This window comes from Netta rufina (genome assembly GCF_964035555.1).
Source record: "Netta rufina genome assembly, chromosome: 3".
NCBI lineage: Eukaryota > Metazoa > Chordata > Aves > Anseriformes > Anatidae > Netta > Netta rufina.
In genome coordinates, this window is record NC_140125.1 from 88,104,640 (window position 1) to 88,125,452 (window position 20,813).

The 20,813-nt window shown below is 35.3% G+C and overlaps 1 protein-coding gene across 3 annotated transcripts in view; it reads right to left on the reverse strand.

Moving 5' to 3' along the window:
- The window catches only part of SENP6 (SUMO specific peptidase 6), an 83,121-nt gene that overhangs the window by 15,535 nt on the left and 46,773 nt on the right, over window positions 1–20,813 (reverse strand). For all 3 annotated transcript variants that reach the window (XM_084284303.1, XM_084284302.1, XM_084284301.1), the window contains 11 exons: window positions 19,989–20,134; window positions 16,467–16,869; window positions 15,275–15,507; window positions 12,640–12,810; window positions 11,927–11,969; window positions 7,658–7,837; window positions 4,515–4,741; window positions 3,817–3,920; window positions 3,605–3,721; window positions 2,629–2,751; window positions 2,284–2,376 (listed from right to left, as the gene is read on the reverse strand). In XM_084284303.1, the coding sequence (XP_084140429.1) occupies window positions 2,284–2,376; window positions 2,629–2,751; window positions 3,605–3,721; window positions 3,817–3,920; window positions 4,515–4,741; window positions 7,658–7,837; window positions 11,927–11,969; window positions 12,640–12,810; window positions 15,275–15,507; window positions 16,467–16,869; window positions 19,989–20,134 (1,840 nt within the window). The remainder of the gene's footprint in view (window positions 1–2,283; window positions 2,377–2,628; window positions 2,752–3,604; window positions 3,722–3,816; window positions 3,921–4,514; window positions 4,742–7,657; window positions 7,838–11,926; window positions 11,970–12,639; window positions 12,811–15,274; window positions 15,508–16,466; window positions 16,870–19,988; window positions 20,135–20,813) is intronic.

Below are 20,813 nucleotides of genomic sequence, written 5' to 3' on the forward strand. Positions count from 1 at the left end.
AAGCTGACTCCAGCTCTCTACTCCTGAGCAGCACTGAAGCACAAGAAGATACGGAAAAGAGCAGTCAAATATACAGTAACCTAGTAAAATATTGCTGTTCTTCTGTGTCACGGTAATATATGAAAGGAGACAAAACTTATCAAGTGAAGAGCTCTGCTATTCGGATAGATGCTTAAAAGCCTTCATACTTGCTGCTTTTTTGTTTCCCGTCCCAAACAGCTCCCTGACTATATCTCTGTCCTGCAATACCAATTAACAATCATTCATAAAGGAAGTATTTCACTGTTGAATCATTGTTTCTTTCCTAAATCAGCTCCCTTCCCAGGAAAAGTTTGGCATCTTTTTCCTCAAAACTGAGTGCAGGGTTTTGGGGGATGGGAAAGTGACATGTTTGAGAGGAGATAAAATAGCAATGTGCATCCAAGAAAATGGTAGCTGCTAATAAGAATAAATTAAAATTGAAAAGGTAATATGGAAGATTTAAGTTTTTGTTACCAGAAGGCAGGTCAAAAACAAAAACACAAGAAAAACACCACTTTCTCATATACTGGTTTGGTTTTTTTTTTTATGCTCTGCAACGTTCTTACAGTACTTTTGTATTAGCACTTCAGTTTGGATCAGGAAACTGCTTTTGAAATGAATGTCCTTATTGTCACCACTTAACCAAGTTTCAGTTGACAGTGCAAGACAGTTCCAAAATGTGTGAACAGGATTATTTCCAGATGCAACTAACCTTTAAGATGTACTCCAAGAGTACACCTGTGATGCTGAAATCAAGAGTCCACAAGACCAACCTACTCCAAAGTAAAATCCTTAAAACACAAATCCTCAAAAACAGCGTGTACTTCATGCCTCCAGTACAAGCTGAAAGGTCACCTGTATGAGCTGCACTACTACTGAGGTAGACATAGCTTTAGTTCCTTAACAGTAAATGAACAAGACAGTGAAAACTCCTATGTGCTAAGTTACTATCAACATAACTGATTCTCATAAAACCACAGAACTATTACTTTTCATTATCAGGTGACTCCTGCCAAATCCCACTCTGGAATTCGCAGCATGAGCTGTGTCATTTCTCCAACACATAGCCAATTATTAGGAAGCACGGCCCAATGTGGATCTGTGACTGACACAAGAGGAAGATGGGAAGGATAATATATAATAAGCTCTAAGGCAACTGAAATTTACATGACAGACCCTTCAAATTTCTGGTACTTAAAGCTTCAGAAGGAGAGATGGTGAGGATTAAATTTGCAGTAGATAGGAGGAATGTCACATCTCTAGTCATTTTCATCATGTGAGGATTGTCTCTCTTCCTATCGCTGTATAGAAGTCATAGCTTCTCAAAACCCAATCTTAGTGTTTGTGAACAGCTTTTTAAGAGATTTACTTGTGATTTTATAACAAAGAAAGATCCTTGGCGAGTTGCATCAAAAATGCCTCTTTACAGCTCACCTCAAAATTCAGAAATTTTTCCTCCGAATGCACAATAGCATGGTATCTAGGTAAGTTTCATTGAAAAGCTTTTAATTAAAAATATATTTGAATTTGCATAAGATCAGTTTGTTTTGCCTATGAAAACATCAGTTACAATTCTGTGTGTCCTTTTTAAAATGGATTTTTATTAAATATCTTTAAAATGCAGGAATTCAACTTTCCTAAATATTTTGGCTTCAAGACTGCTTGGATTCATTTCATAAGATGAAGAGGTGTGTTTGTGACAACTTGCCCTGATGTCAAGGAAAGCAAGCATCATTAACAATCCTTAACAATTATTAGAATGCAAACAGTTTGCTTCCTTACTCAAGGAAAACATCAGAACAAAGGTATATAAAGGAAAAGAATAAAAAACCCTAATACAGGGCTCTAGAAATTTTAAATTATATTTCTGTCCAATAGGTTTATTTTACCTAGAGGTAAAATATGATTACCTAGAGGTAAAATGATGTTAACAATACCAAAGAGATCTAATTAGAGGAAGTAAAGACTGAAAACGAATTCAAAAGTTATTGACAACAGCTTAGAAGAATGAATGCCAAAGAAATAGAGAAAAACCTGGAAACAGTATTCAGAGAAGTTAATTTTTGCTTAGTCTTTGTATTGCCAAATATTTCTTATATTACTGCAGTGTGTCACATTAAGATTTTGGTTTTATCACTGTAAAGAGATATTTATTCTCTCCATTATGAATTTCAAGTCACACTACAACATAACTTTCTATTTTAGAACTACAAAGCTTAAGCTTTTAGCACATATATCCAGTAATATGGTATGGTTACTTACGCTTCATTAAGAGGAACAAAAATGAAATCTTTCTCAAAAATGTCAACGTGACGTGTCCATGTTTTTACTCGCCCATGTCGTTTTTGTTGTATTCTGCAAGAAGAAAGCCAAATGTGATTTGTAGGGTGATTTATTTTCATTGAAAGACTGCCTTTCCATGTATTTTCACATAAACAGTTTCTTAGGATTTTTAAGACATATTCTATATTTGATATAGGTGTGGATGTTCCCTAGAGTTCTGCTGGCATCATACTGTCAGTAAGGATTTTATCTCTGTAACACATATGTTCTTGTAACCTTCCTTGTATTCAGCTCTTGATAATGCAGACTTATCAATGGACTTACGAGAGGTTTGAAGTTTCATGAATATTTCTTCTTTCTCTTTGATTAAGGCGTTTATAGAAGAATGAACTGAACACATGTATTCTATCAGCATCTTCTTTTTTTAGTTTTTCAAGTACCAAATACCTAATTAGTTTAAAACAAAATGAAAAAGTCATAGAGGTGTTAATTCAAAAGTATTTATGAGTACAAAAGTTCTGCCAACACTAGTACCACCCCCACCAAATTATTGCAGCCTCTCATGAAACTGAAATAGCTGTAACACTATCAGGGCTAACTAATCACTAGAACTCATTAATCCAATACCTGTGTCAGTATTTAAAGGTATTAAGTGATACGCTCAAGCAACAAGCTGTTCTACTGCTGCTCTGTTTATTTTTATGTTATGTTAGGTAAACAACTTTTCAGTGAGTTTCGTATATAGGAAAGACACATTTTTTAATTGAGATACTAAATCTCCAAACACTCCCAAGACTTGTGTATTAGTTTTCTTTTCATCTCTTAAGTATTTCAATATACTGAAAATTACACACACAGCCCTTACGCATAGCATAAACACAGCAAGCATATAACAATTTAATATGCTTCTAACATCTGTGGCATCAGTGACACCAGAAGACTAATTTATCTATTATGTTAATCAAAGCAAATGAGGTTCTAAGGAACACAAATACTCCGGAAAAAAAATAATTGAACTTAAAATGGCGTCTTTTCAATTAGTAACTTCAAATAGTTCAATTTCCTTTTCAGATACAAAGAGATTTTAAGGAACCTTTTTTCCAAGTGAGAACGTCACCTTCAAAACCAGGACAGAACATGAACCAGAATTTCTTGCAAAAACACAAAACAATCCTTAAAATGAGAGTTACAGGTAGCTGGAGACCAAGTGTTATCAAATGACCTATGAAATGTTAATGTCAGAATTTTTCAAGTTTCAAGGTAAAAGAACACTAGAAACCAGTTTGAAATAAAAACTTACTTTAAATAAAAATCAATAATAACATCATTTAAAAATTCTCCTTCATTTAGGCAATGGAGGTCTTCATTGGTCACAGAAATGCCACCTTTAGCTGGTGGAGGTGGATAAACTATCAACCTGAAACAAAAAATACATTTAATAATAAATATGAAATGCAAAATAATCATCATCATAATCAGAAAATTGTTACAGGGCGAAGAAAAATATCTTACTTTTCTATGGGACCAATAAATACTGTATGTGGTTCTCCAATTTCTTCTTCATCATCAAAGTATAACTGTTTATTTCGCTGCTGCACTTTGGACTCAGAAACAACCTTATAAGAATGAAGTCAATGTTAAATTGTATACTGTGCTCACTTTTATCAAAAAAGACAGTAAAGCTTTGAAAATCCACAGATATAAAATTCATTGCTTTTGATAAGGACTTCAATTTTCTTTTCCTTTCCTAGTTCATTTATTACAGTAATGTCTGTATTCATTTCTTGCAGAACCACAAACCTCTCAAATTCTTTAAGAGGTAGTTTTGTTTAAAGAAAGCATTAATTAAATTTAACTACAGCACTATAACTTCTCATTTGAAACATCAAAATTTTACCAGTAGATGAACTTGGAAACAATTATGTTGTCTAAGTATACTACAAACTTCTCATCCCTTAATCATTTTAAATGACATTATTTGTGGACCAGTGTACAAACTTATAAAAAAGTAAACATGCTAAAAAGTATCATGAATGTAGTTTTCCAGAGCCTCATACCCCTTGATGGACTTGTCTGAGAATCCTTATTATAAAGCCAGCAGAAGTTGTTAGATTTTTTTTTGTTTGTTTAGTGACTAGCACACTATCTTTAGCATATTTCTAATCCAAATAATATAATGACTTTGTTCTAAAACAGAAAAAATTAATTACAGTTTTAATTTTGTTTTCCCTGTGAGAAGGGCTTCCTTTAGAATTCTCTTCCAAGCACTTAGTAAATGCAACAAGTCTGCCATTAGCTTCTTCAAAGGAAATTCTCACGAAGAAGTCAGAAATATTATTTCTAATGCCAATGTCGGTAATTATTTTTTCAAATATTGAATTTGCATGAGGATCAAGGCCAGTTTCAAAAATCAGAATTATATACTGTTCTTCTTGACCTAAAACAAAGCAAAGAAAAAAATATTCATTTACTAACACAATAAAATGCCACATTTATAAACAAATTTCGAAGAACCATGAGCCAACACATGTATGCTTTCACCTGACAATACACACTTATTCAGACAGATAGACGGAGTAACTACCAATCCCTTCTACCTACATTTGCAAGAAGTGTACACTCAACTTCTGCCTTTAGGAAAACGAAGTATTATACCTTGTACATAAAGCACATACTAAATGCAAAGCCAAAACATTTAAACTAAGAACTTCTCTGCTTACTGCCAATAAGATGCTTTTAACGATACTACTTTTTCTTATTACAGTTCCTATGCTGCTGTTTCAATACATTTGCAGAAATTACACATTCAGCATAATTCCCTGCCCATACAGGGAAACCGCATGCACTGACTTTTCCTAGATCAACACTGTTAGAAGTCCAGAGGAGGTCTATCAAAAATCAACAGATGCATTTATCTATGGAAATGTATTAGGAAAAGAAGTATTTTAAGAATGTAGGTGGGCTTTTGTGGCCTCAATGATTGTAAGAATGGTTTGCAAAAAGACAGAGACTAAGCACAAAATACATGTAACTGAATAGAAATGTAGTCATTTCAGGGATATTTTTAAATATTAAATATTTATCCATCGACTCAGTCCCCTATACAGTATTTTATTTTAGAAAATGTTCTGCCTGTTTTTCTCCTGCTTTCTGATAGATATAATGCAAAAGAGGAAGGGGTGTGTGTGGGAGTGAGGGAGAGAACCAAGACAACATATACTGAATTATAGGAGAAACATTGTATGAGACCCCATGATTCAGGGGGATAGATTCATGGTCCTACCTGATCCAGAAGGCCATGCTCTAACACGTAATTGCTTTTGAAAATTTTACACATGGAGGTTATTACAGTATGCAGGCCCAGATGTCCTCAGCCTTTTAGTTAAATAGATCATAATCATATTTACAAAGGTACCCAGCACTGACATCTACGTCAGGTCTTTCAGACAACAGATTCTCAGAAATAGTGACAGGTTGAAAAAAAAAAATAAAAATCTACTTTAACTGCGGGTAGCACGCAAGTTGGGTACAGAACTTAAATCCACTGCTTGGAAAAATAAATTGAGAAGAAAACAAAACAAAAGCTGTATTTTTGAGAGGGTCTTTCAAGACTTAGATGGAAAAATAAACATGGTGCTTTTTTCAGTAGTGGATACAGAACGGTATGCTGCACACTACTAGCACAAAGTTCTAATAAAATTACACTTTCTTATTCTAGACATATATGATTTGAGTACATAAAACGTACAAAAGCCTGGGATGGCGATTTCACAAAAGAAACACTTATTTTTCTCTGATCAGATTTTGGTTACCATAGCAACAGAAATCTCTTAAGGTTCTTTGATTCACGGGCAACCAGTTTTCCTTTTTAAGAAGTATGAATCTTAACAAGGAAAGGAATTTAAGATGTCCCTCTGATCAAAATCTTCAACCCCTGCCGCAGAATGGATCTCACCACCTACAAGAGACTAACCCTGCTTTCAGGCCCTGTAACATATATGAAACAAAACCTCTCTACCCCAGGTGAATATTATAGGAACAAAACACTATCCCACTCTCTCTCATGCTCTTTTGGTACAGTGGCTTAGCTTCAACAGGTTAACCTTGCCTACACCTTCACTAGGAGTTAGGGAACGTGAGTTGGATTAATCAGCTGTTGTATAAATACTACCTCCTCACACCATCCAAACAATAAAAAAGGCAGTAATGCCCTAAGAAGAATGACTTAGGCACCCAGGTATAGGACTAACATTCAGGCTGCAGATTCCAGTCTCATGTAGCAGGCTAACTCAGAACTGCAGGGACCTGTTTGGTAAGAGACGAGTTTCAGACACACACACAACCCTTTCCTGTTCTTAACTAAGCATGCTACCTGGTGTGAAAATAGTCCTTTACCAGTCTACCTCCAAATTCACTGAATACAGAATTTAGATGTCTAACTGGGTTTGGGGAACTAGGCACCTACACAATGTTGCTTACACAACTATGAATTCAATCTTAAAGTAATTACATTGCTTGGAAAGCAAATAGCAACTGTGTTATCATAAGGCATTCATAAATATCAAGGACTATAAAGCAGTTGGGTGCAAAAACTAGCTCAGAGCCACAGTCTCACAGGAAAAAAGGTTTGTGGTGGTAGAGGCAGAAAGGCTGAGAGATGTGGAAAGGGAAGGATTTCTTTCCCAGGTCCCTCAGGAAGCTTTTCCTTTGTTCACTTGCGAACACCTGTGTTTGCCTGCTGTCAAAATCCCTGCTACCAGGATTGTTTCTGGCATCCCCTTACATATGCTCTCTTACTATTTTTGTAGCTGTAAGGAGTGTTACAATTCCTACTTTTATAAAGGTGGATGAGGCTATTCTAACTATATTCTGTCTTGGGAACACACAATAGTGAGATTGTTGAAGGCATTCTTCCTCCATTTGAATGTATCATGCATGTATTAAGCTGAGTGCGAGTATAACCACAAAAGTTAACCTAAAGAAAAGGCTATTTAAGGGGAAAAGGACTGTAAGCTAATTAAAAAATAGAGTGTATATTAACATGCTAGACCTTTGAGGAAAATGATGTTGAAATTAAATTAATTTAAAGATACATGAAAACAATCCACTTCTTTTCCAAGCAGATGTTTGTCTATATGAGAATATCACTACAATCATATGGGGAAAAATAATACACAAACCCACAAAAGTTTCTACTCAAACTGAGACCTGTAAGCAGAACAGAACAGAAAGCAGAGGTAAGTATACCAAAAGCAGTCATAAAAATATGAAGGCCCATATAAAAAAGTTACAGCATTACAAATACATGCCCATATACAAAAGAGAAATAGTTTATTATAATTGATTTACTTACTGTCTCCTTTGCACTCGTACCAGACATTATCTTTACTCATTTTCAGCTGGTCTCTGAGGCTACTACAGGTTGATGGTACTGTTTGTAGAAAAACGACTGGCAATTTTCTTACACTACACCATTCACATTTGGTAAGTTCTGAAGTTTTCAGGTTGATCTCTCGAGTATCACTGTCCGATTCTAGAAGAAAATCATGAAAAATGTATCAAAACCTAGTCAAAATATATAGATTTCTCTTATAAGTCCCCCCTGGATTTTAACAAGAATTCAGAGCATGATCATTGACTTTCAAATGAAGTTTTAATTTCTTCTCACCCACTTTAATTTAGTCCTTATTCCACAGAATCATTTAATTTTTCAAATATTGCTACGACACCTTTTATGACAGGTTTGTAAAGTTGCTTCAAAGATTTATCATTGTCCAATTTCCTTATGAAAAATAAAATGAAAATAATAAAATACAAGCAGAGAAATAATCTGATTGCCCATGGAAATAAAGTCCTGCTCTCAACTTATCACTTAAAAAAGAGAAATGCAGCTATGCAGTAAGTTTTTAACACATCTGATGCTGCAAATGCCAATGTTGAGTATTTTGTGGGTTTTATTGAATTATAAAAATGGAAGGAAAAATATAAGAAGTTAGAATTCTTTCAACTTTTTTTCTTCACCAAAATCAAAGCCAGTATTTTTTTTCTAGATCAGAAAAATGGTTAATGGGAGTCACTTAAAGCTTTAGTTAGTGGCAGCTTCTACTGTTCCATCACATGGTTAATGGCAACCTCTACCCGAGTAACTATATCCCCTTACAGAAAGAAAAAAACCTAGACAGGATGGAAGGAAAAACAGAACCAACATCAATTCCTTCTAATAAACACCAGTGCAACAAGGTCACTCTCCTCTTCCTTCCCTAATAAAAAAGGGAAGAGACACAGCAGGGAACTCCTGAATAAACTAAGACCTTTCTTAATTTCTTGTATTTTATGACCCAACAGATGGTGAGTAAAAATTAGTTAAATGGTTACAATCTAAAAGGCTTAATTTGCATCACACTGAATAAGGTGCATAAAACCAGATTCCTCTTTTTTATTTTGTTAAAGACATACAATTTCTTTCTACCTTACCGTTATCAACAATTCTTACTAATTATTAGTGACAGGCATCTGAACTCTTTCCCTATCCTTATTTTGGTGTTTGAGCAGCCAATGTCCAGCAGCAGCCCCCTACACCCTGCCTTCATGCTGGCAACTGAATCCATTCTCCCATACTGGGTAGAAAGGGAGCCTGCAGCTCAGACAAAGCAGTGACCCACACCAAAGTATTCGGTGCAGACTGCAAGTGGTGGCCCCTACAGCTATTGCTGAGCAAAAGCAGCTCCCCTTTCCTTCTAAACCTTCTCCTACCCCACTAGCTGGAGAAGCAGCAGCCCAGCTCTGGGTCAGACTGCAGCAACCACATTTCATTCAAGATGACTGGGTGAGATTTATCGCTCCTAACAGTACTTTTTCATCTCATCAGGTAAAGAGCAGCAGAAATGGGTCCTACATGGATCTAATTAGTCCATTTCCTTGTACTGACTCTCCTTTATCTCCCTGGAGACTAACATATGAGACAATCAAGCTAGCAGATAAATGAAGCCTTATCACAGAATCCCCAAATAGTCAAGGTTGGAAGGGACCTCTGGAGGTCGTCTGGTCCAACTCCACTTGATCAAGCAGGGCCACCTGAAGCTGCTTACCCAGGACCATGTCCCTCCATTACCTCTCTGGGCAACCTGTGCCAGGGCTCAGTCACTCTCACAGAACAGAAATGCTTCCTGAACCTCCTGTGTTTCAATGCATGTCCACTGCCTCTTGTCCTGGCACTGGGCACCACTGAAAAGAGCCCGGCTCCATCCTCTCAGCATCCTCCCTTCAGGTATTTATTAGACATTGATAAGATCCCCCTGCACTTTCTTTTCTCCAGGCTGAACAGTCCCAGCTCTCAGCCTTTTCTCAAGGCAGAGATGTTACAGTACCTTTATCATCTTGGTGGCCCTACATTGGACTCCCTTAAGTCTGTCCATGTCTCTCGTTCTGAAGAGCCCAGAACTAGACACACCACTCCAGGTGGGACCTTAACAGTGCGAAGTAGAGGGGAAGGATCACCTCTCTTAACTGGCTGGCAATACTTTGCCTAGTGCAGCCCAGGATGCCATTAGCTTTCTTTCCTGCTTTCATTGCTTTCTCATGGTCAACTTGGTGTCCACCAGGACACCCAGGTCCGTTTCTGCCACGCTGTTTTCCAGCTTGGTGGCCTCCAGCATGAACTGGTGCCCGTTGCTCCCCATTGTGCCGGTCTTTACGTTTCTCCTTGTTGAACTTGGTGAGGTTCCTATCAGCCCATTTTTCCAGCTTGCTGAGCCCCCCTGGATAAATGACTGTAAGGAATTCTCTTCTCCTTTCTCTTTTTAGAAAACAACAGAATAACCTTCTAAGATTGGGCCTCTTCCTGTAATACCTCTTCCTCTGTAGTAATAGTTAGGTTTTCTCTTTCCTCAACACACACACTTTCCTTAATGAAGTTAATTTCACTTCCAACTTTCATAGGTAGCCCACAGTAACGACAATTCTAACAAAAAACTGGATTCACCTCATTTAACCAAGGCACACTTCTAACCACGTCCAAATAGGAGGCCCTTGCCAAAACATGACCTGCTCAGTCTTTGGAGAAATTTCTGTATCCTTGCAACTGTGTTTGCATTGCAGTTAAGAACACTGAACTGGAACTCTTTCATGTAAAAGGAAGACTAACCTACTATTCAGTTAAAAATTTAAATTATATCCCTTCTTTTACCTTGATATAGGCACCTTAACATGTTTCACCATGAACAACTCAACCTGTGTACTGTATTTTCCTGTAACCCCAATATATGATAGACAGCAGTACTTATCACTAAAGGCAACGCAAAAAGTTTTTTTTACTCTTTAGAAATAGGAAGCTGCTTCCTTGAAACGCCAATTGGGAATTGCAGAAAACTGACAAAGGATGTAGAGAGCATTTTGAGAATTTGACGTGTTTATACACACAAAAATCAAACTCAGGGCAGGACACTACTGCTGTTCGTACAGCTGTTCAAAACATTTGCCTCTCTCTGTAAAAGCATGACCAACATAATCAACCTCAAGAAAAACAAAATATTTGGTGTCAGTTTTATTTCAAGACCCTTACTTGTATCAGAACAAATCATGGTATGATTACGTTAACAGAAACGGAGCAAGGAATACACCCATCCTCCTACAGATGAAAAACTCAAAAAAAAAACAAAAAACAAAAAACAACAAACATGGAAAAGTACTAAATGTTCCAATAAACCCATCGTTTAAGGAGTCTCAGTTTTTATGCTATTGAAGGATCAAGTCACACTGAAATAACTTCATATGCAGATGCCTGATAGACATGTTCTACCAATTTTGGTAAGTTTGAGTCATGCTAACACAGTTAATGCATGAAAAAACAGTAGTAATTATGTCTGTATCTTAGATGCAACAATCACCTGACTGAGAAAAGTCTACACTTATTTTTACAGGTTGTAAAAGGCAGCTTTTAGCATGTGATAGTAATTACAAAAACTAACGGCTATCTTTTACAAGTAACAAAAAGGCAAACTGAGCTAGGACCACATTTTTAAAAAAAGGAAACAGACAAATAATCGTAAGCTCAACATTTCTTAGACAATGCCACTATTTCTTTCAGTAGCACGAAATACACAAGCTATATGCCAAAAAAAAAAAGTTTAAAGGCAGATATACATAGAAAGGTATAAGACACCCTTGTAGTTTTTACTCCCTATCTATGCATTTGAAATAGAAGAACTTGAAGTAATAAAAACATAGCATGCTTCACAGGACGTTTTTCTTGCCTGTGGTTTTATTAAGCATTTTAATGAGTATCTCTGCCAATCACCACAGCTCTTCAACTAAGTTGAGGGGGAAGAACTAATAAGCCCATTTGCATGCTCACCACAAACTGCTAATTCCCATCTGTGGATTTTCTTTCTGATAGAAGAGATAATGCAAAATTGTTTTGGCTTTTATTCACCAGGCAGCTCAGCTCAGATTTACAATCTAGATTTTTTTTATTTATTTTTTTTCTGATGACTACCAACACCAAATATAATTTATTAAACACGAAGAGAAACCAGAATTGACATTTCATTATGATTCACCTGTTAATTCCTTTTGGTAAAGTCACTTCACTCAAAAAAGGAATTCAGCATTAACAAGTACTCACCTTCTTGACTTTCTAGGCGTATTTTGATATAATCCAGGCAAAACTGTGGAAGATAATACAAAAATAAGATTTCCATTCTTCTCTGTAACTAAACTGACTCAATGTCTTTTAACAGCTTAATACTTGAGTAATTAAAATATTAAAATAAAAAAGTAAAATGTAATTAAAAAATTAGCACAACTGAAGGAAGCAAGTATATTCTTTACTCTTCCACATCTTTCAGTCACTCTGACCGTTGACATTTAAGATGTCTCTGAAATAACGTTTCCAAAAAGGTTTAAAAATGCCATAAAATATTGGCAGAATAAAATCTTCAGAAGAGAATTTTAAGGAACAGAAAATGCTGTTCAACAGAGGCAAAATTATACACATACAGAAAAAGACAATCTGATTCCTCCCCCATCTATAAAAATTCATTTTTTTTTTTTTTGGTAAGTATTGCATTCAATTCAAACTAATCCATATTTCACCCCATCACCCCCACCCTAAAATAAACAAATGAAAAGCGAAGTGTTTTGCAAACATGATGCTTCTATTTAACACCAGAACTAAACTGAATGCAACAGTATAGTTCTCATGTCTTTGTGATTCACAGCCTCTGAAATTAGGGACAGACCTGCCATTTCACAGATAAAGGCAAAATACTACATTGTTCACGTACAAAAATAACAATGAAAAACAAAGCTGTGTTTTCAAGTAAGAAGATTACTTACAATCACAGGTTCCACTACCATTCTTCGTAAGGTTCCTATTCGTATACTTCGACAGTTCAGAATGACACTTTCACAGGGACTTTGGTAAGTTAGAGGTACAGTCTCAGTTACAATTTCTTGAGAAATAAGCTTACGACGTTTTATTGGAGTGTTAGACACAATGTTGCCAAACTGAAAAGTAATTTTTAAGGTTTCAGAATTTTTCGCTATGATTTATTGCTAAAACAGGCTGTTAAAAAGCACAGATTAATTTTTTTGGCTACATTTTTATTAATCAACAAGAATAAGTATTGTAATATCCACCTCAACCCTATATAAAAGGTTGAAAACTCCTAAAAGGCTTTTGGCCTGATGTTATATTGTGAGATTTAAGAAAAAAACGTTAGTTTACACCTTTAGACATTTAGTTAACATTTCAAAGTTACAAATTGCCAAAAAACAATTTAGTTACTTGTATTGAAACAGTGTACAGGCCAGCAAAATAAGCTTTTTTTTTTTTAATGTACTTCTTTTATTTATATAAAAACGTTAATGCTGTACAAGCGTCCCAAATTAGCACAGGCTTTTGGTGACTAAAAATACTGATTTATTACTGAAGTACAGTGGAATAAAACATTAGGAGTAGACTCTTCAAGAAATATAAATAAATAAGCACAATCAAAAAATCCATAAAGGAACTCTACAGAACTGTTAAGATCTTTTTAGGACAGAATCCAGGATCGGAAGACTAACACTGACGAAAAGGCCATGTGGAGTTTGGCTCCAGCTCAAGAAAATCTCTGGACGCTGACTGAAGCTTTAATCTCAGTTAAGCCTCCTGTCTACCAACAGAACAACCTTAAGAAAAAAATATTTAAAAGAAAGGAAATTGGCTGAGAGCCACAAGAAGAATATGCATTTATCTACTGCACTACTTAAATTGGTCTATGTTTTTGAAGGATTTTCTGTTCTAGTTTTGTTCTTGGGTATTCATTTCCTCATTTCATAAAACTGCCCAATAATAAACATGCTTTTAAATTACAAAATACAATTCAGCTCCCACAGAAAAGGATTTTAAGGGACTCAGTATTTCTATGACGATTAAATCTGGGGAATTTTTTCAGCATCCCTAGTCATTAGCCCATAATTCATAATACTCTTTTGGATACCTCACTTAAATACAGGGGAGAAAACAAGAGGGAAGAGAGGATCTAGATCCCTGAAATTAAAATATTTTCCTAGGACTCTTACTGAATAGAGCTGTCCCTTTGTCTGCTGGACTACCTAAACATTATTAAAAACAAATCACAGACAAGCAGTAACACAGAAAATCTTGAAGTGGCACTACATTCAAGTAACTTGAGTATGAAGAATTAATTAATATTTACAGAGGAAAAAAAAAAAAACCTATCCTAATATCCTAAAGCTTTTTTTTTTTTTTTTTTTAATTAATCAGGCTGACAAACACACTGATACAATTTTTGGTAGTTTTCTTGAATCGAGGCAAAGTTTATGTTAAGCTTCACACAAAACCTTTGTATACCCATTTCCAAAATAAAGCTCTTTTCTACATTTTTCTCAAGTATGCAGTATATTTCCAATATAGCACTTGGTTGTTTAAGGAGTGAACAGGAACATAGCATATAAAAGAAGACACCCATGCTTTCACAACATAATACTTCCCCTTAATCCAGCAAATAATGCCAGAATAAGGGAAGTTCAAAACTATTTATTGGCCAAGCTTTTAGCCCCACAACTTTATAGTAGGCTGAGAGGCTCACAGTTATACTGATGACAATCCGTACACCACATTATACGCACACCATTTCATTAATTACAGTACAGAATGTTGGCTTTTTAATCTCAACCTAGCATGAAGGTTTTGACATCCGTTAGTGTTCTAACTCAGGAAAAAAAAGAATTTAAGTCCGTGGAAATCTAATCAAATACTCTTGTTGGACCAAATTCTCAGGAGTGGAACTGGACAAGTGACCCAAGAATCATTTTCAGTAATAATCAGTAGTATTATTTCAACAATTGTCACAGGGCATCTGTTCTTCCTGTTGGCTCACTATTGAGGTAGTTAAGTTTTTAACATACCGTGAAAACTGTCCCCTTTGACAGCACTTAAGGAGTCTGCTCATGGTGCATTTTTTTTTTTTTGTCTTTGTTTATCCAATTCTTGCAGTGGTGCTCAACTAAAAAACAAAAGCCCCACCATGAAATCCTTCAAATAAGTGCTATTAACTGGGACAGTTGTCAAAGTATTTTAATTGTAAAGGGCCACTATTGTTCCCAATGTTTCTTTTTCACCTTTAACTTCCTGTGTCCGAAGTCTCACCAAGAAACAGCTAGTACTGATGTTTTTCTGCAAACTAAGATGGCCCTTCAGTTTCACAGAGGTACCCAATAAAGACTCAAAGAGCATGCATTCAACACAGAAACATCTATGTTAAAAGCGTAATTCAAATATTATGAATTCTTGAAAAAATTAACAAATTTTCTAATGTTTCCAGTATTATATAAGCAGAGATACTATTTGAGCTGATAAATAAGCAATCAAATAGAGCCTATTTACAACAATGCAAGACAAACCTTTACATTTCCCATTTATGATTTGATTTTTGTTTTCTTTAAACAAAGTATGAAATAGTACCTGATCTTTCATTCTTGCTTTTCTTGGTAGTGTGACTGCAATTTCTGTTTCTGTTGTAATACTACCTATTCTCTGTTCTATTCCACAACTGTTTTCCTTTAATGCTGCTTCCACCTTTCCTGTAGAAGGAGCTGGGGAGGAGCGGGCTGAATCTGCAGGACGAGGTGAAATGCTTTCCATTCTCCTAGTGCTGCTACTATCCTCCTCCTCATCATCATCACTAGACAAAACAACTAAACAGAAAATATTAAATTCTCAACCACTACATTTTTCTTAACAGAAATTTCTTTGCAAGCAATAGCTTAAAAGTAATTTATATAGTTGTCCTGCAGTATCAAAAACAGTCCACATTTATCATTATATTATACTTTTATTAGTATTTATTTGGAATCTGTTCACAGGTGCTCTCTCCCTCACTTTTTATTTCCCATAACTAGCTGTACAAGAAACGTGTTTCATCAGTTTCCTTCTAGACACAGAAATGAAGTCATCCATGCCCTATTTCAACAGAAAACTGACAGCGAACAATACAGCTTAAGTCTAACTTAAGCCTCTCTTTACTAAAGAGCTTATTTTTTAAAAGGCTATGTAACACAGGTAATGTAAAGAAAAGTTATAACTTCTCTGGTCAGTTTAAGTTGTTCAAATCAGTAAAATACAACATCGTCTAAACAACTAAGCCCAGAACTAGAACTGTAATTTCCAAATTCCAGTTCCTGTCTGCGTATCAATTAGTGTGAGTCCACGCAGATAAAATAATAAATATTAACATTTTGTACAGAATGAAGTTTCAGTAAATGAGAAAGCCTGGACAGTGTTCAGATCTATAGCTCAGAAGAAAAGAGAAGGAATGAGTAAAAATAGAAAAAAATGTAAAAAATATGTTAGACTGTTTTCTTCATGGGAATGGATGACAACTCTGCTAAGAATGCTTTTTAAAAAAAGTGAAAATTTTAAGTCTTAAAAAAAAAACAACAATAATTTTTGTTTTCCCCAGTGTTCACCTTTCTCAAAGAGTACCTCAGTATATGACAAAAGACATTAAAAAAAGTATGATATGTCCCCACCCCAAAAACATATCCACAAAAAAATTCCAGGCAAAGTCAGTAACATAAGCTTGTACAGAAAGTTTCTTCATTACAGGATGTTCTCTGTTTTCATTTTATGGCTATATTCATAAAATGATACTTACTTGGATCATTTAGTTCAGATGGTCTTGTACTCCTCTGTCTTAAGCTTCCTGTAATTTTAGTATTTTTTGTCCCAGTTATAAGACCAACTTTTCCATTCTGTCGTAACATAGAATGTCCTACAACTTCATTACCCAGTAGAATATCCGCTGGACCTTTCCCGACAGCAGAACTATAAAACTTCTTTGTGTTGAACCCTGTACCTGAAGATTTTTGCCCCGTTGAATTCTGGTGTATTGAAGAACGTGATAAAGGTCCCATAGATTCAACTAATGTTCCAGTTTGTCTGGAGACTCTTTGCAAATCCTTAAGAGAAGCATTTTCACAATGTCGGCATTTGGTCTGGTTTTCATTTGCCCGCCCACAATTTGGGCAATCAGTAGAATAATCAATTGGTTCCAAAAGCTAGAAAGGAAAGAGGAAGGAAGAACAAACGAACCCTGATCAGTAACTAACAACAACAAAGATATCAGTTCCAAAGTTTGCATTTAATTTCTGTTTAGAATGAAAATTGACAATAGTATGTTAGCAATTACAGTAGACGCTGAAAGCAAATATTAACATTACGTTACATTTTTTCATTTAGAAATTTGGCAGTGTGGCAATTTTTAAGAAGTTAATGTTCAGCAGTTCTTTATCTTTTTTCTTTCTGTATTAAAAGCTTGCACACTGCTCATATGCATCAGCATCATAGTTCATATGTAACACCATCAGCAAGAAGGTCCAGTTACATCATTTCTGTAAAAATAGTTACATTGGACAAAAATAAAGTAACCTGAGGATCAACAGGGCAATGCTAAGAACTAGAAGCAGTCTCCTCAATCGTTAAGTTCATTTGTCCTCCCAAGACATCTTCTAACAGCCTGGCAAACCATGTAGAAAATCACTCCTCTAAAAATCTTTAAGAAAATAAAATACATTGATCTACAGTCCAGTATCACAGAAGAGAAAACTGGACTTGAGGAAAAGGTGTTTCTCAGACTTTCTAGAGGAAACAGGGGCTACAAAAAAAAAAAAATAAATAAAAAAATAAAAAAGAGATTGTGTCATTACTGCAAAGAGATTGGTTCTGTTTCTCTCATATCTACTAGAGCCTACTTAATTAAAAGTAATACAGAATATTACCTATTAAGAGTGCAGAACTTTGACTTCTAAGTTTAAGTGTATTTGATAGTAACATGTAAGCTACTGAATATGAACTGAGCTGAATACGGGACACCTCTAGAACTGAAATTTAGCATATACTGTTGTCTCCTGCAGCACTGAGGTCAAATGACACTTTCAAAGGTTCACTTTACTGTGAACTACGGAAGACACTAACCTTCTAGAAGCCACAACAAATTTGTGAACCTGTTTTCAAAACGTATCTACCACAACTTGCATACCCCATCCCCAGCCATGAACAACAATAAAGAGGATTTCCTCAGGTGTACAGTCCTCATTTTTAAAAACAAGACAAAAAAAAAAAAGTTACAGAAAGAGAACATATTATTTTTTACAACTTTTCTGCAATTTAACAAAGCTACACATACCACAGCAAAACAGATTCAAGAAAAAATGTATAAAGAGCCTGTCAGACCTTTAAATCTGAGTAGTAAGATAACATAGCAAGTGACAGGAGTACAGTATTGATGTACTGTGTCTCAATGCTGATTTACAGAGTGTACCTTTTACAGAGATACAGCTGATCACATGGAAGAATTTCAATCGGACATGAAAATATTCAATAGCCTATCATACCTGAAAGATCTTAAGTACAGAATAACTGCAGCCCTCCACCTCAAGCACAAACCAAAAATTGAAAACAAATTCCTTTCCATGGTTTGAGAGCAGGCAATCTGATGGTGGGGTTGCTGTGTTTAATTCCCAAAGACATACTCTTTTTTTTTTTTATTATTATTTTTTAAGCTGGACTCTGAGTAACTACTTAAGTAGGTGAGTTCTACCTAATGTATCTTATCTGCTTCATGACTTGAATAATATATCACCTGCAAAATACAAATATTCTATGACTCTGCCCTATCTCTATAAGTTTTAGCATCCAAAGCTTTTGTTTTTCACTAAGTACGTACAAAATGCAATCCTCCCTCCTACCAAACTTCCGTAAATTTTTAACAATTAATACAACCTGTTACAGTATAGGAAGATGAATACCATTTGCACTTTGCCTGACAAGCAGCTGGTTGTCTGCAATTCCTCTGGCATGAAACCACAACTACAACTAACACATTTGAATTGTTCAAAGGTTCCATAAACATCTATATGGATCATTTACATATCGTGGCAGTGCACGCTTCACTAAAAAGCATATGGTTCACAACAAATGCATAAAACATTGTTAAAGGATTGAATTGATTTAAGGCAGAAGATTAAACTCCTAACCTGTTTAAAAAGAAACAAACAATTTCTGCCAATAAAATCAGTTGCAGCTTGATTTCTACTGGCTTTTCTTATTTATCTATGAATTTGTAATTTATAGTAACATAATTATCCCATAACCATACTTTCTCCCCTGATATCAGCTATTAAGCTGATGAAAAGTTACGTTTCTACTCAAAACACAAAGCTCAGATTAACACAACAGGTCCTATACTCAGAAAGTGTATCCACAAACTGTGCAATCTTACAGAATCGTAACTATCCTAGGGGACAGGAGTAAACATTCATCCAGCCCTGTGTTGTACTTTTAATGGTGGCCTGCTGGGAGCACAGGGAACAAAGTAAGGACAAATCCCCCTAACTTTATGTAATCAGCAATATAGGCACTTCTCAGAGGCTGAACTTAAATATAACTCTGACAAAATTTGTGAGGATGTATCATCGTTGATCTCTTTTTGCAATCTCCTAATACACTCTGATTAGTAACATATGTTTTTGTCTCATTTTTAAGCTTACTGTTTGAAAATTTCACTGCAAGCACTCATGGGAAAAAGTACCAGATGTAATTATTAAATTTTGTTTACAAGTGAAACCTGTACTGCGGTTTTGGAAATAAAATCAAGATCTTGAAACAATGTAATCAAGTCTGATGCTTTTTCCACCAGGGAGATAGAGAGTTTCTTGTAGCGTTGTGGTCAGCTACACATGGTCTGGCTCATGGACACCAACCTTATTTCTATATAAATTCTGAAAATTATGTATGAATTTATATTAAATAAATTCCATCAAAGTGTGAAATGTTATTCCTCTATTTCATATATGTCAAACCAATGGTGTCACTTCCTGGATTATCCCAATAAGCACAGATCAGATTCCCCAATCAATTTAAACACAGGCTCTTTTGCTTTCCAGTGCACCATCTGTTTGTTCAATTCACAAAGTAAGTATTTCAACAGTTGGCATCAGTATTAGCACTTAAATATCTGCACTGCCATAAGTTTTTTTTTGGTTTAAATGTTTACATTCTGCTCCCAACTATAACGATTTTTAGAAAATCAACTTATTTTACAACCTGAATGCTTCTTTTTTGAAATATGCATTAACTTTTAAAGTTCAACTTTTTTTTTTTTTTTTTTTTTTTTTACCTTTAACTGGGTTAAGCCTTTTTTTGTAGAAGAAGATAGGGACAAGTCAGACTGATATGAATTGCAGTGACGTTTCTGTTGCACCTTTCTTTTAATTTCAGATTCTGATTCCGATTCTGACTCTTCTGTGTTTTCCATTATACTGTCTAGGAGGAAAAAAAATGCAAACGTTAACAAGAAATGTCTGCTCAGATGCAATTATGGCCAACTTTCTTCTTCATGAACACTAATCTGAACTAAACATTAACCATTTTAAAAACATGCAACAAACTATACAGTTTCATTCATGTAAAGAAGTGTCTTATGACTTCTTGTATAAATAAAAAAAATCCCTAAAATAATATTTAAAATTTTGATTATTACTATTTTTGCATCTCTTGCTTACAATTTCTAGTTTCACATCTTCAGAGGAGACTCTGGCCTTGCACAGCCTCAAGGCCAAAGTCTCTCTTTGGCTGTAGGGGAGACTTTACTACAACTAGAAGGAAGCCTTTGCTACTGGAGGATCTGCTAGATGCTGCTGCTGGTAATTTTCACAAAAAGATTTCTGGTGAATGCATTTAGAACAATTGAAAATATTTTGCATAATTCAGGATTTATTCCTTCAGCACAAGACTCAGCAGTACACTGAGCTATACTGCTGAATCTTGTTTTATATTGGGGCGTTAATTTAGGTACTAGAAGAGTACAGGAACAAAGAAGCACACAAACTATTTAAACTAACAGTGTACAGAGTGAGATCTTCTTATAAAAGGGGCTTTTCAGTATGTTGTACAACAGTGCCTTATATTTCAGTTTAATGTAAAAATGCCAGTTAGGCTCACA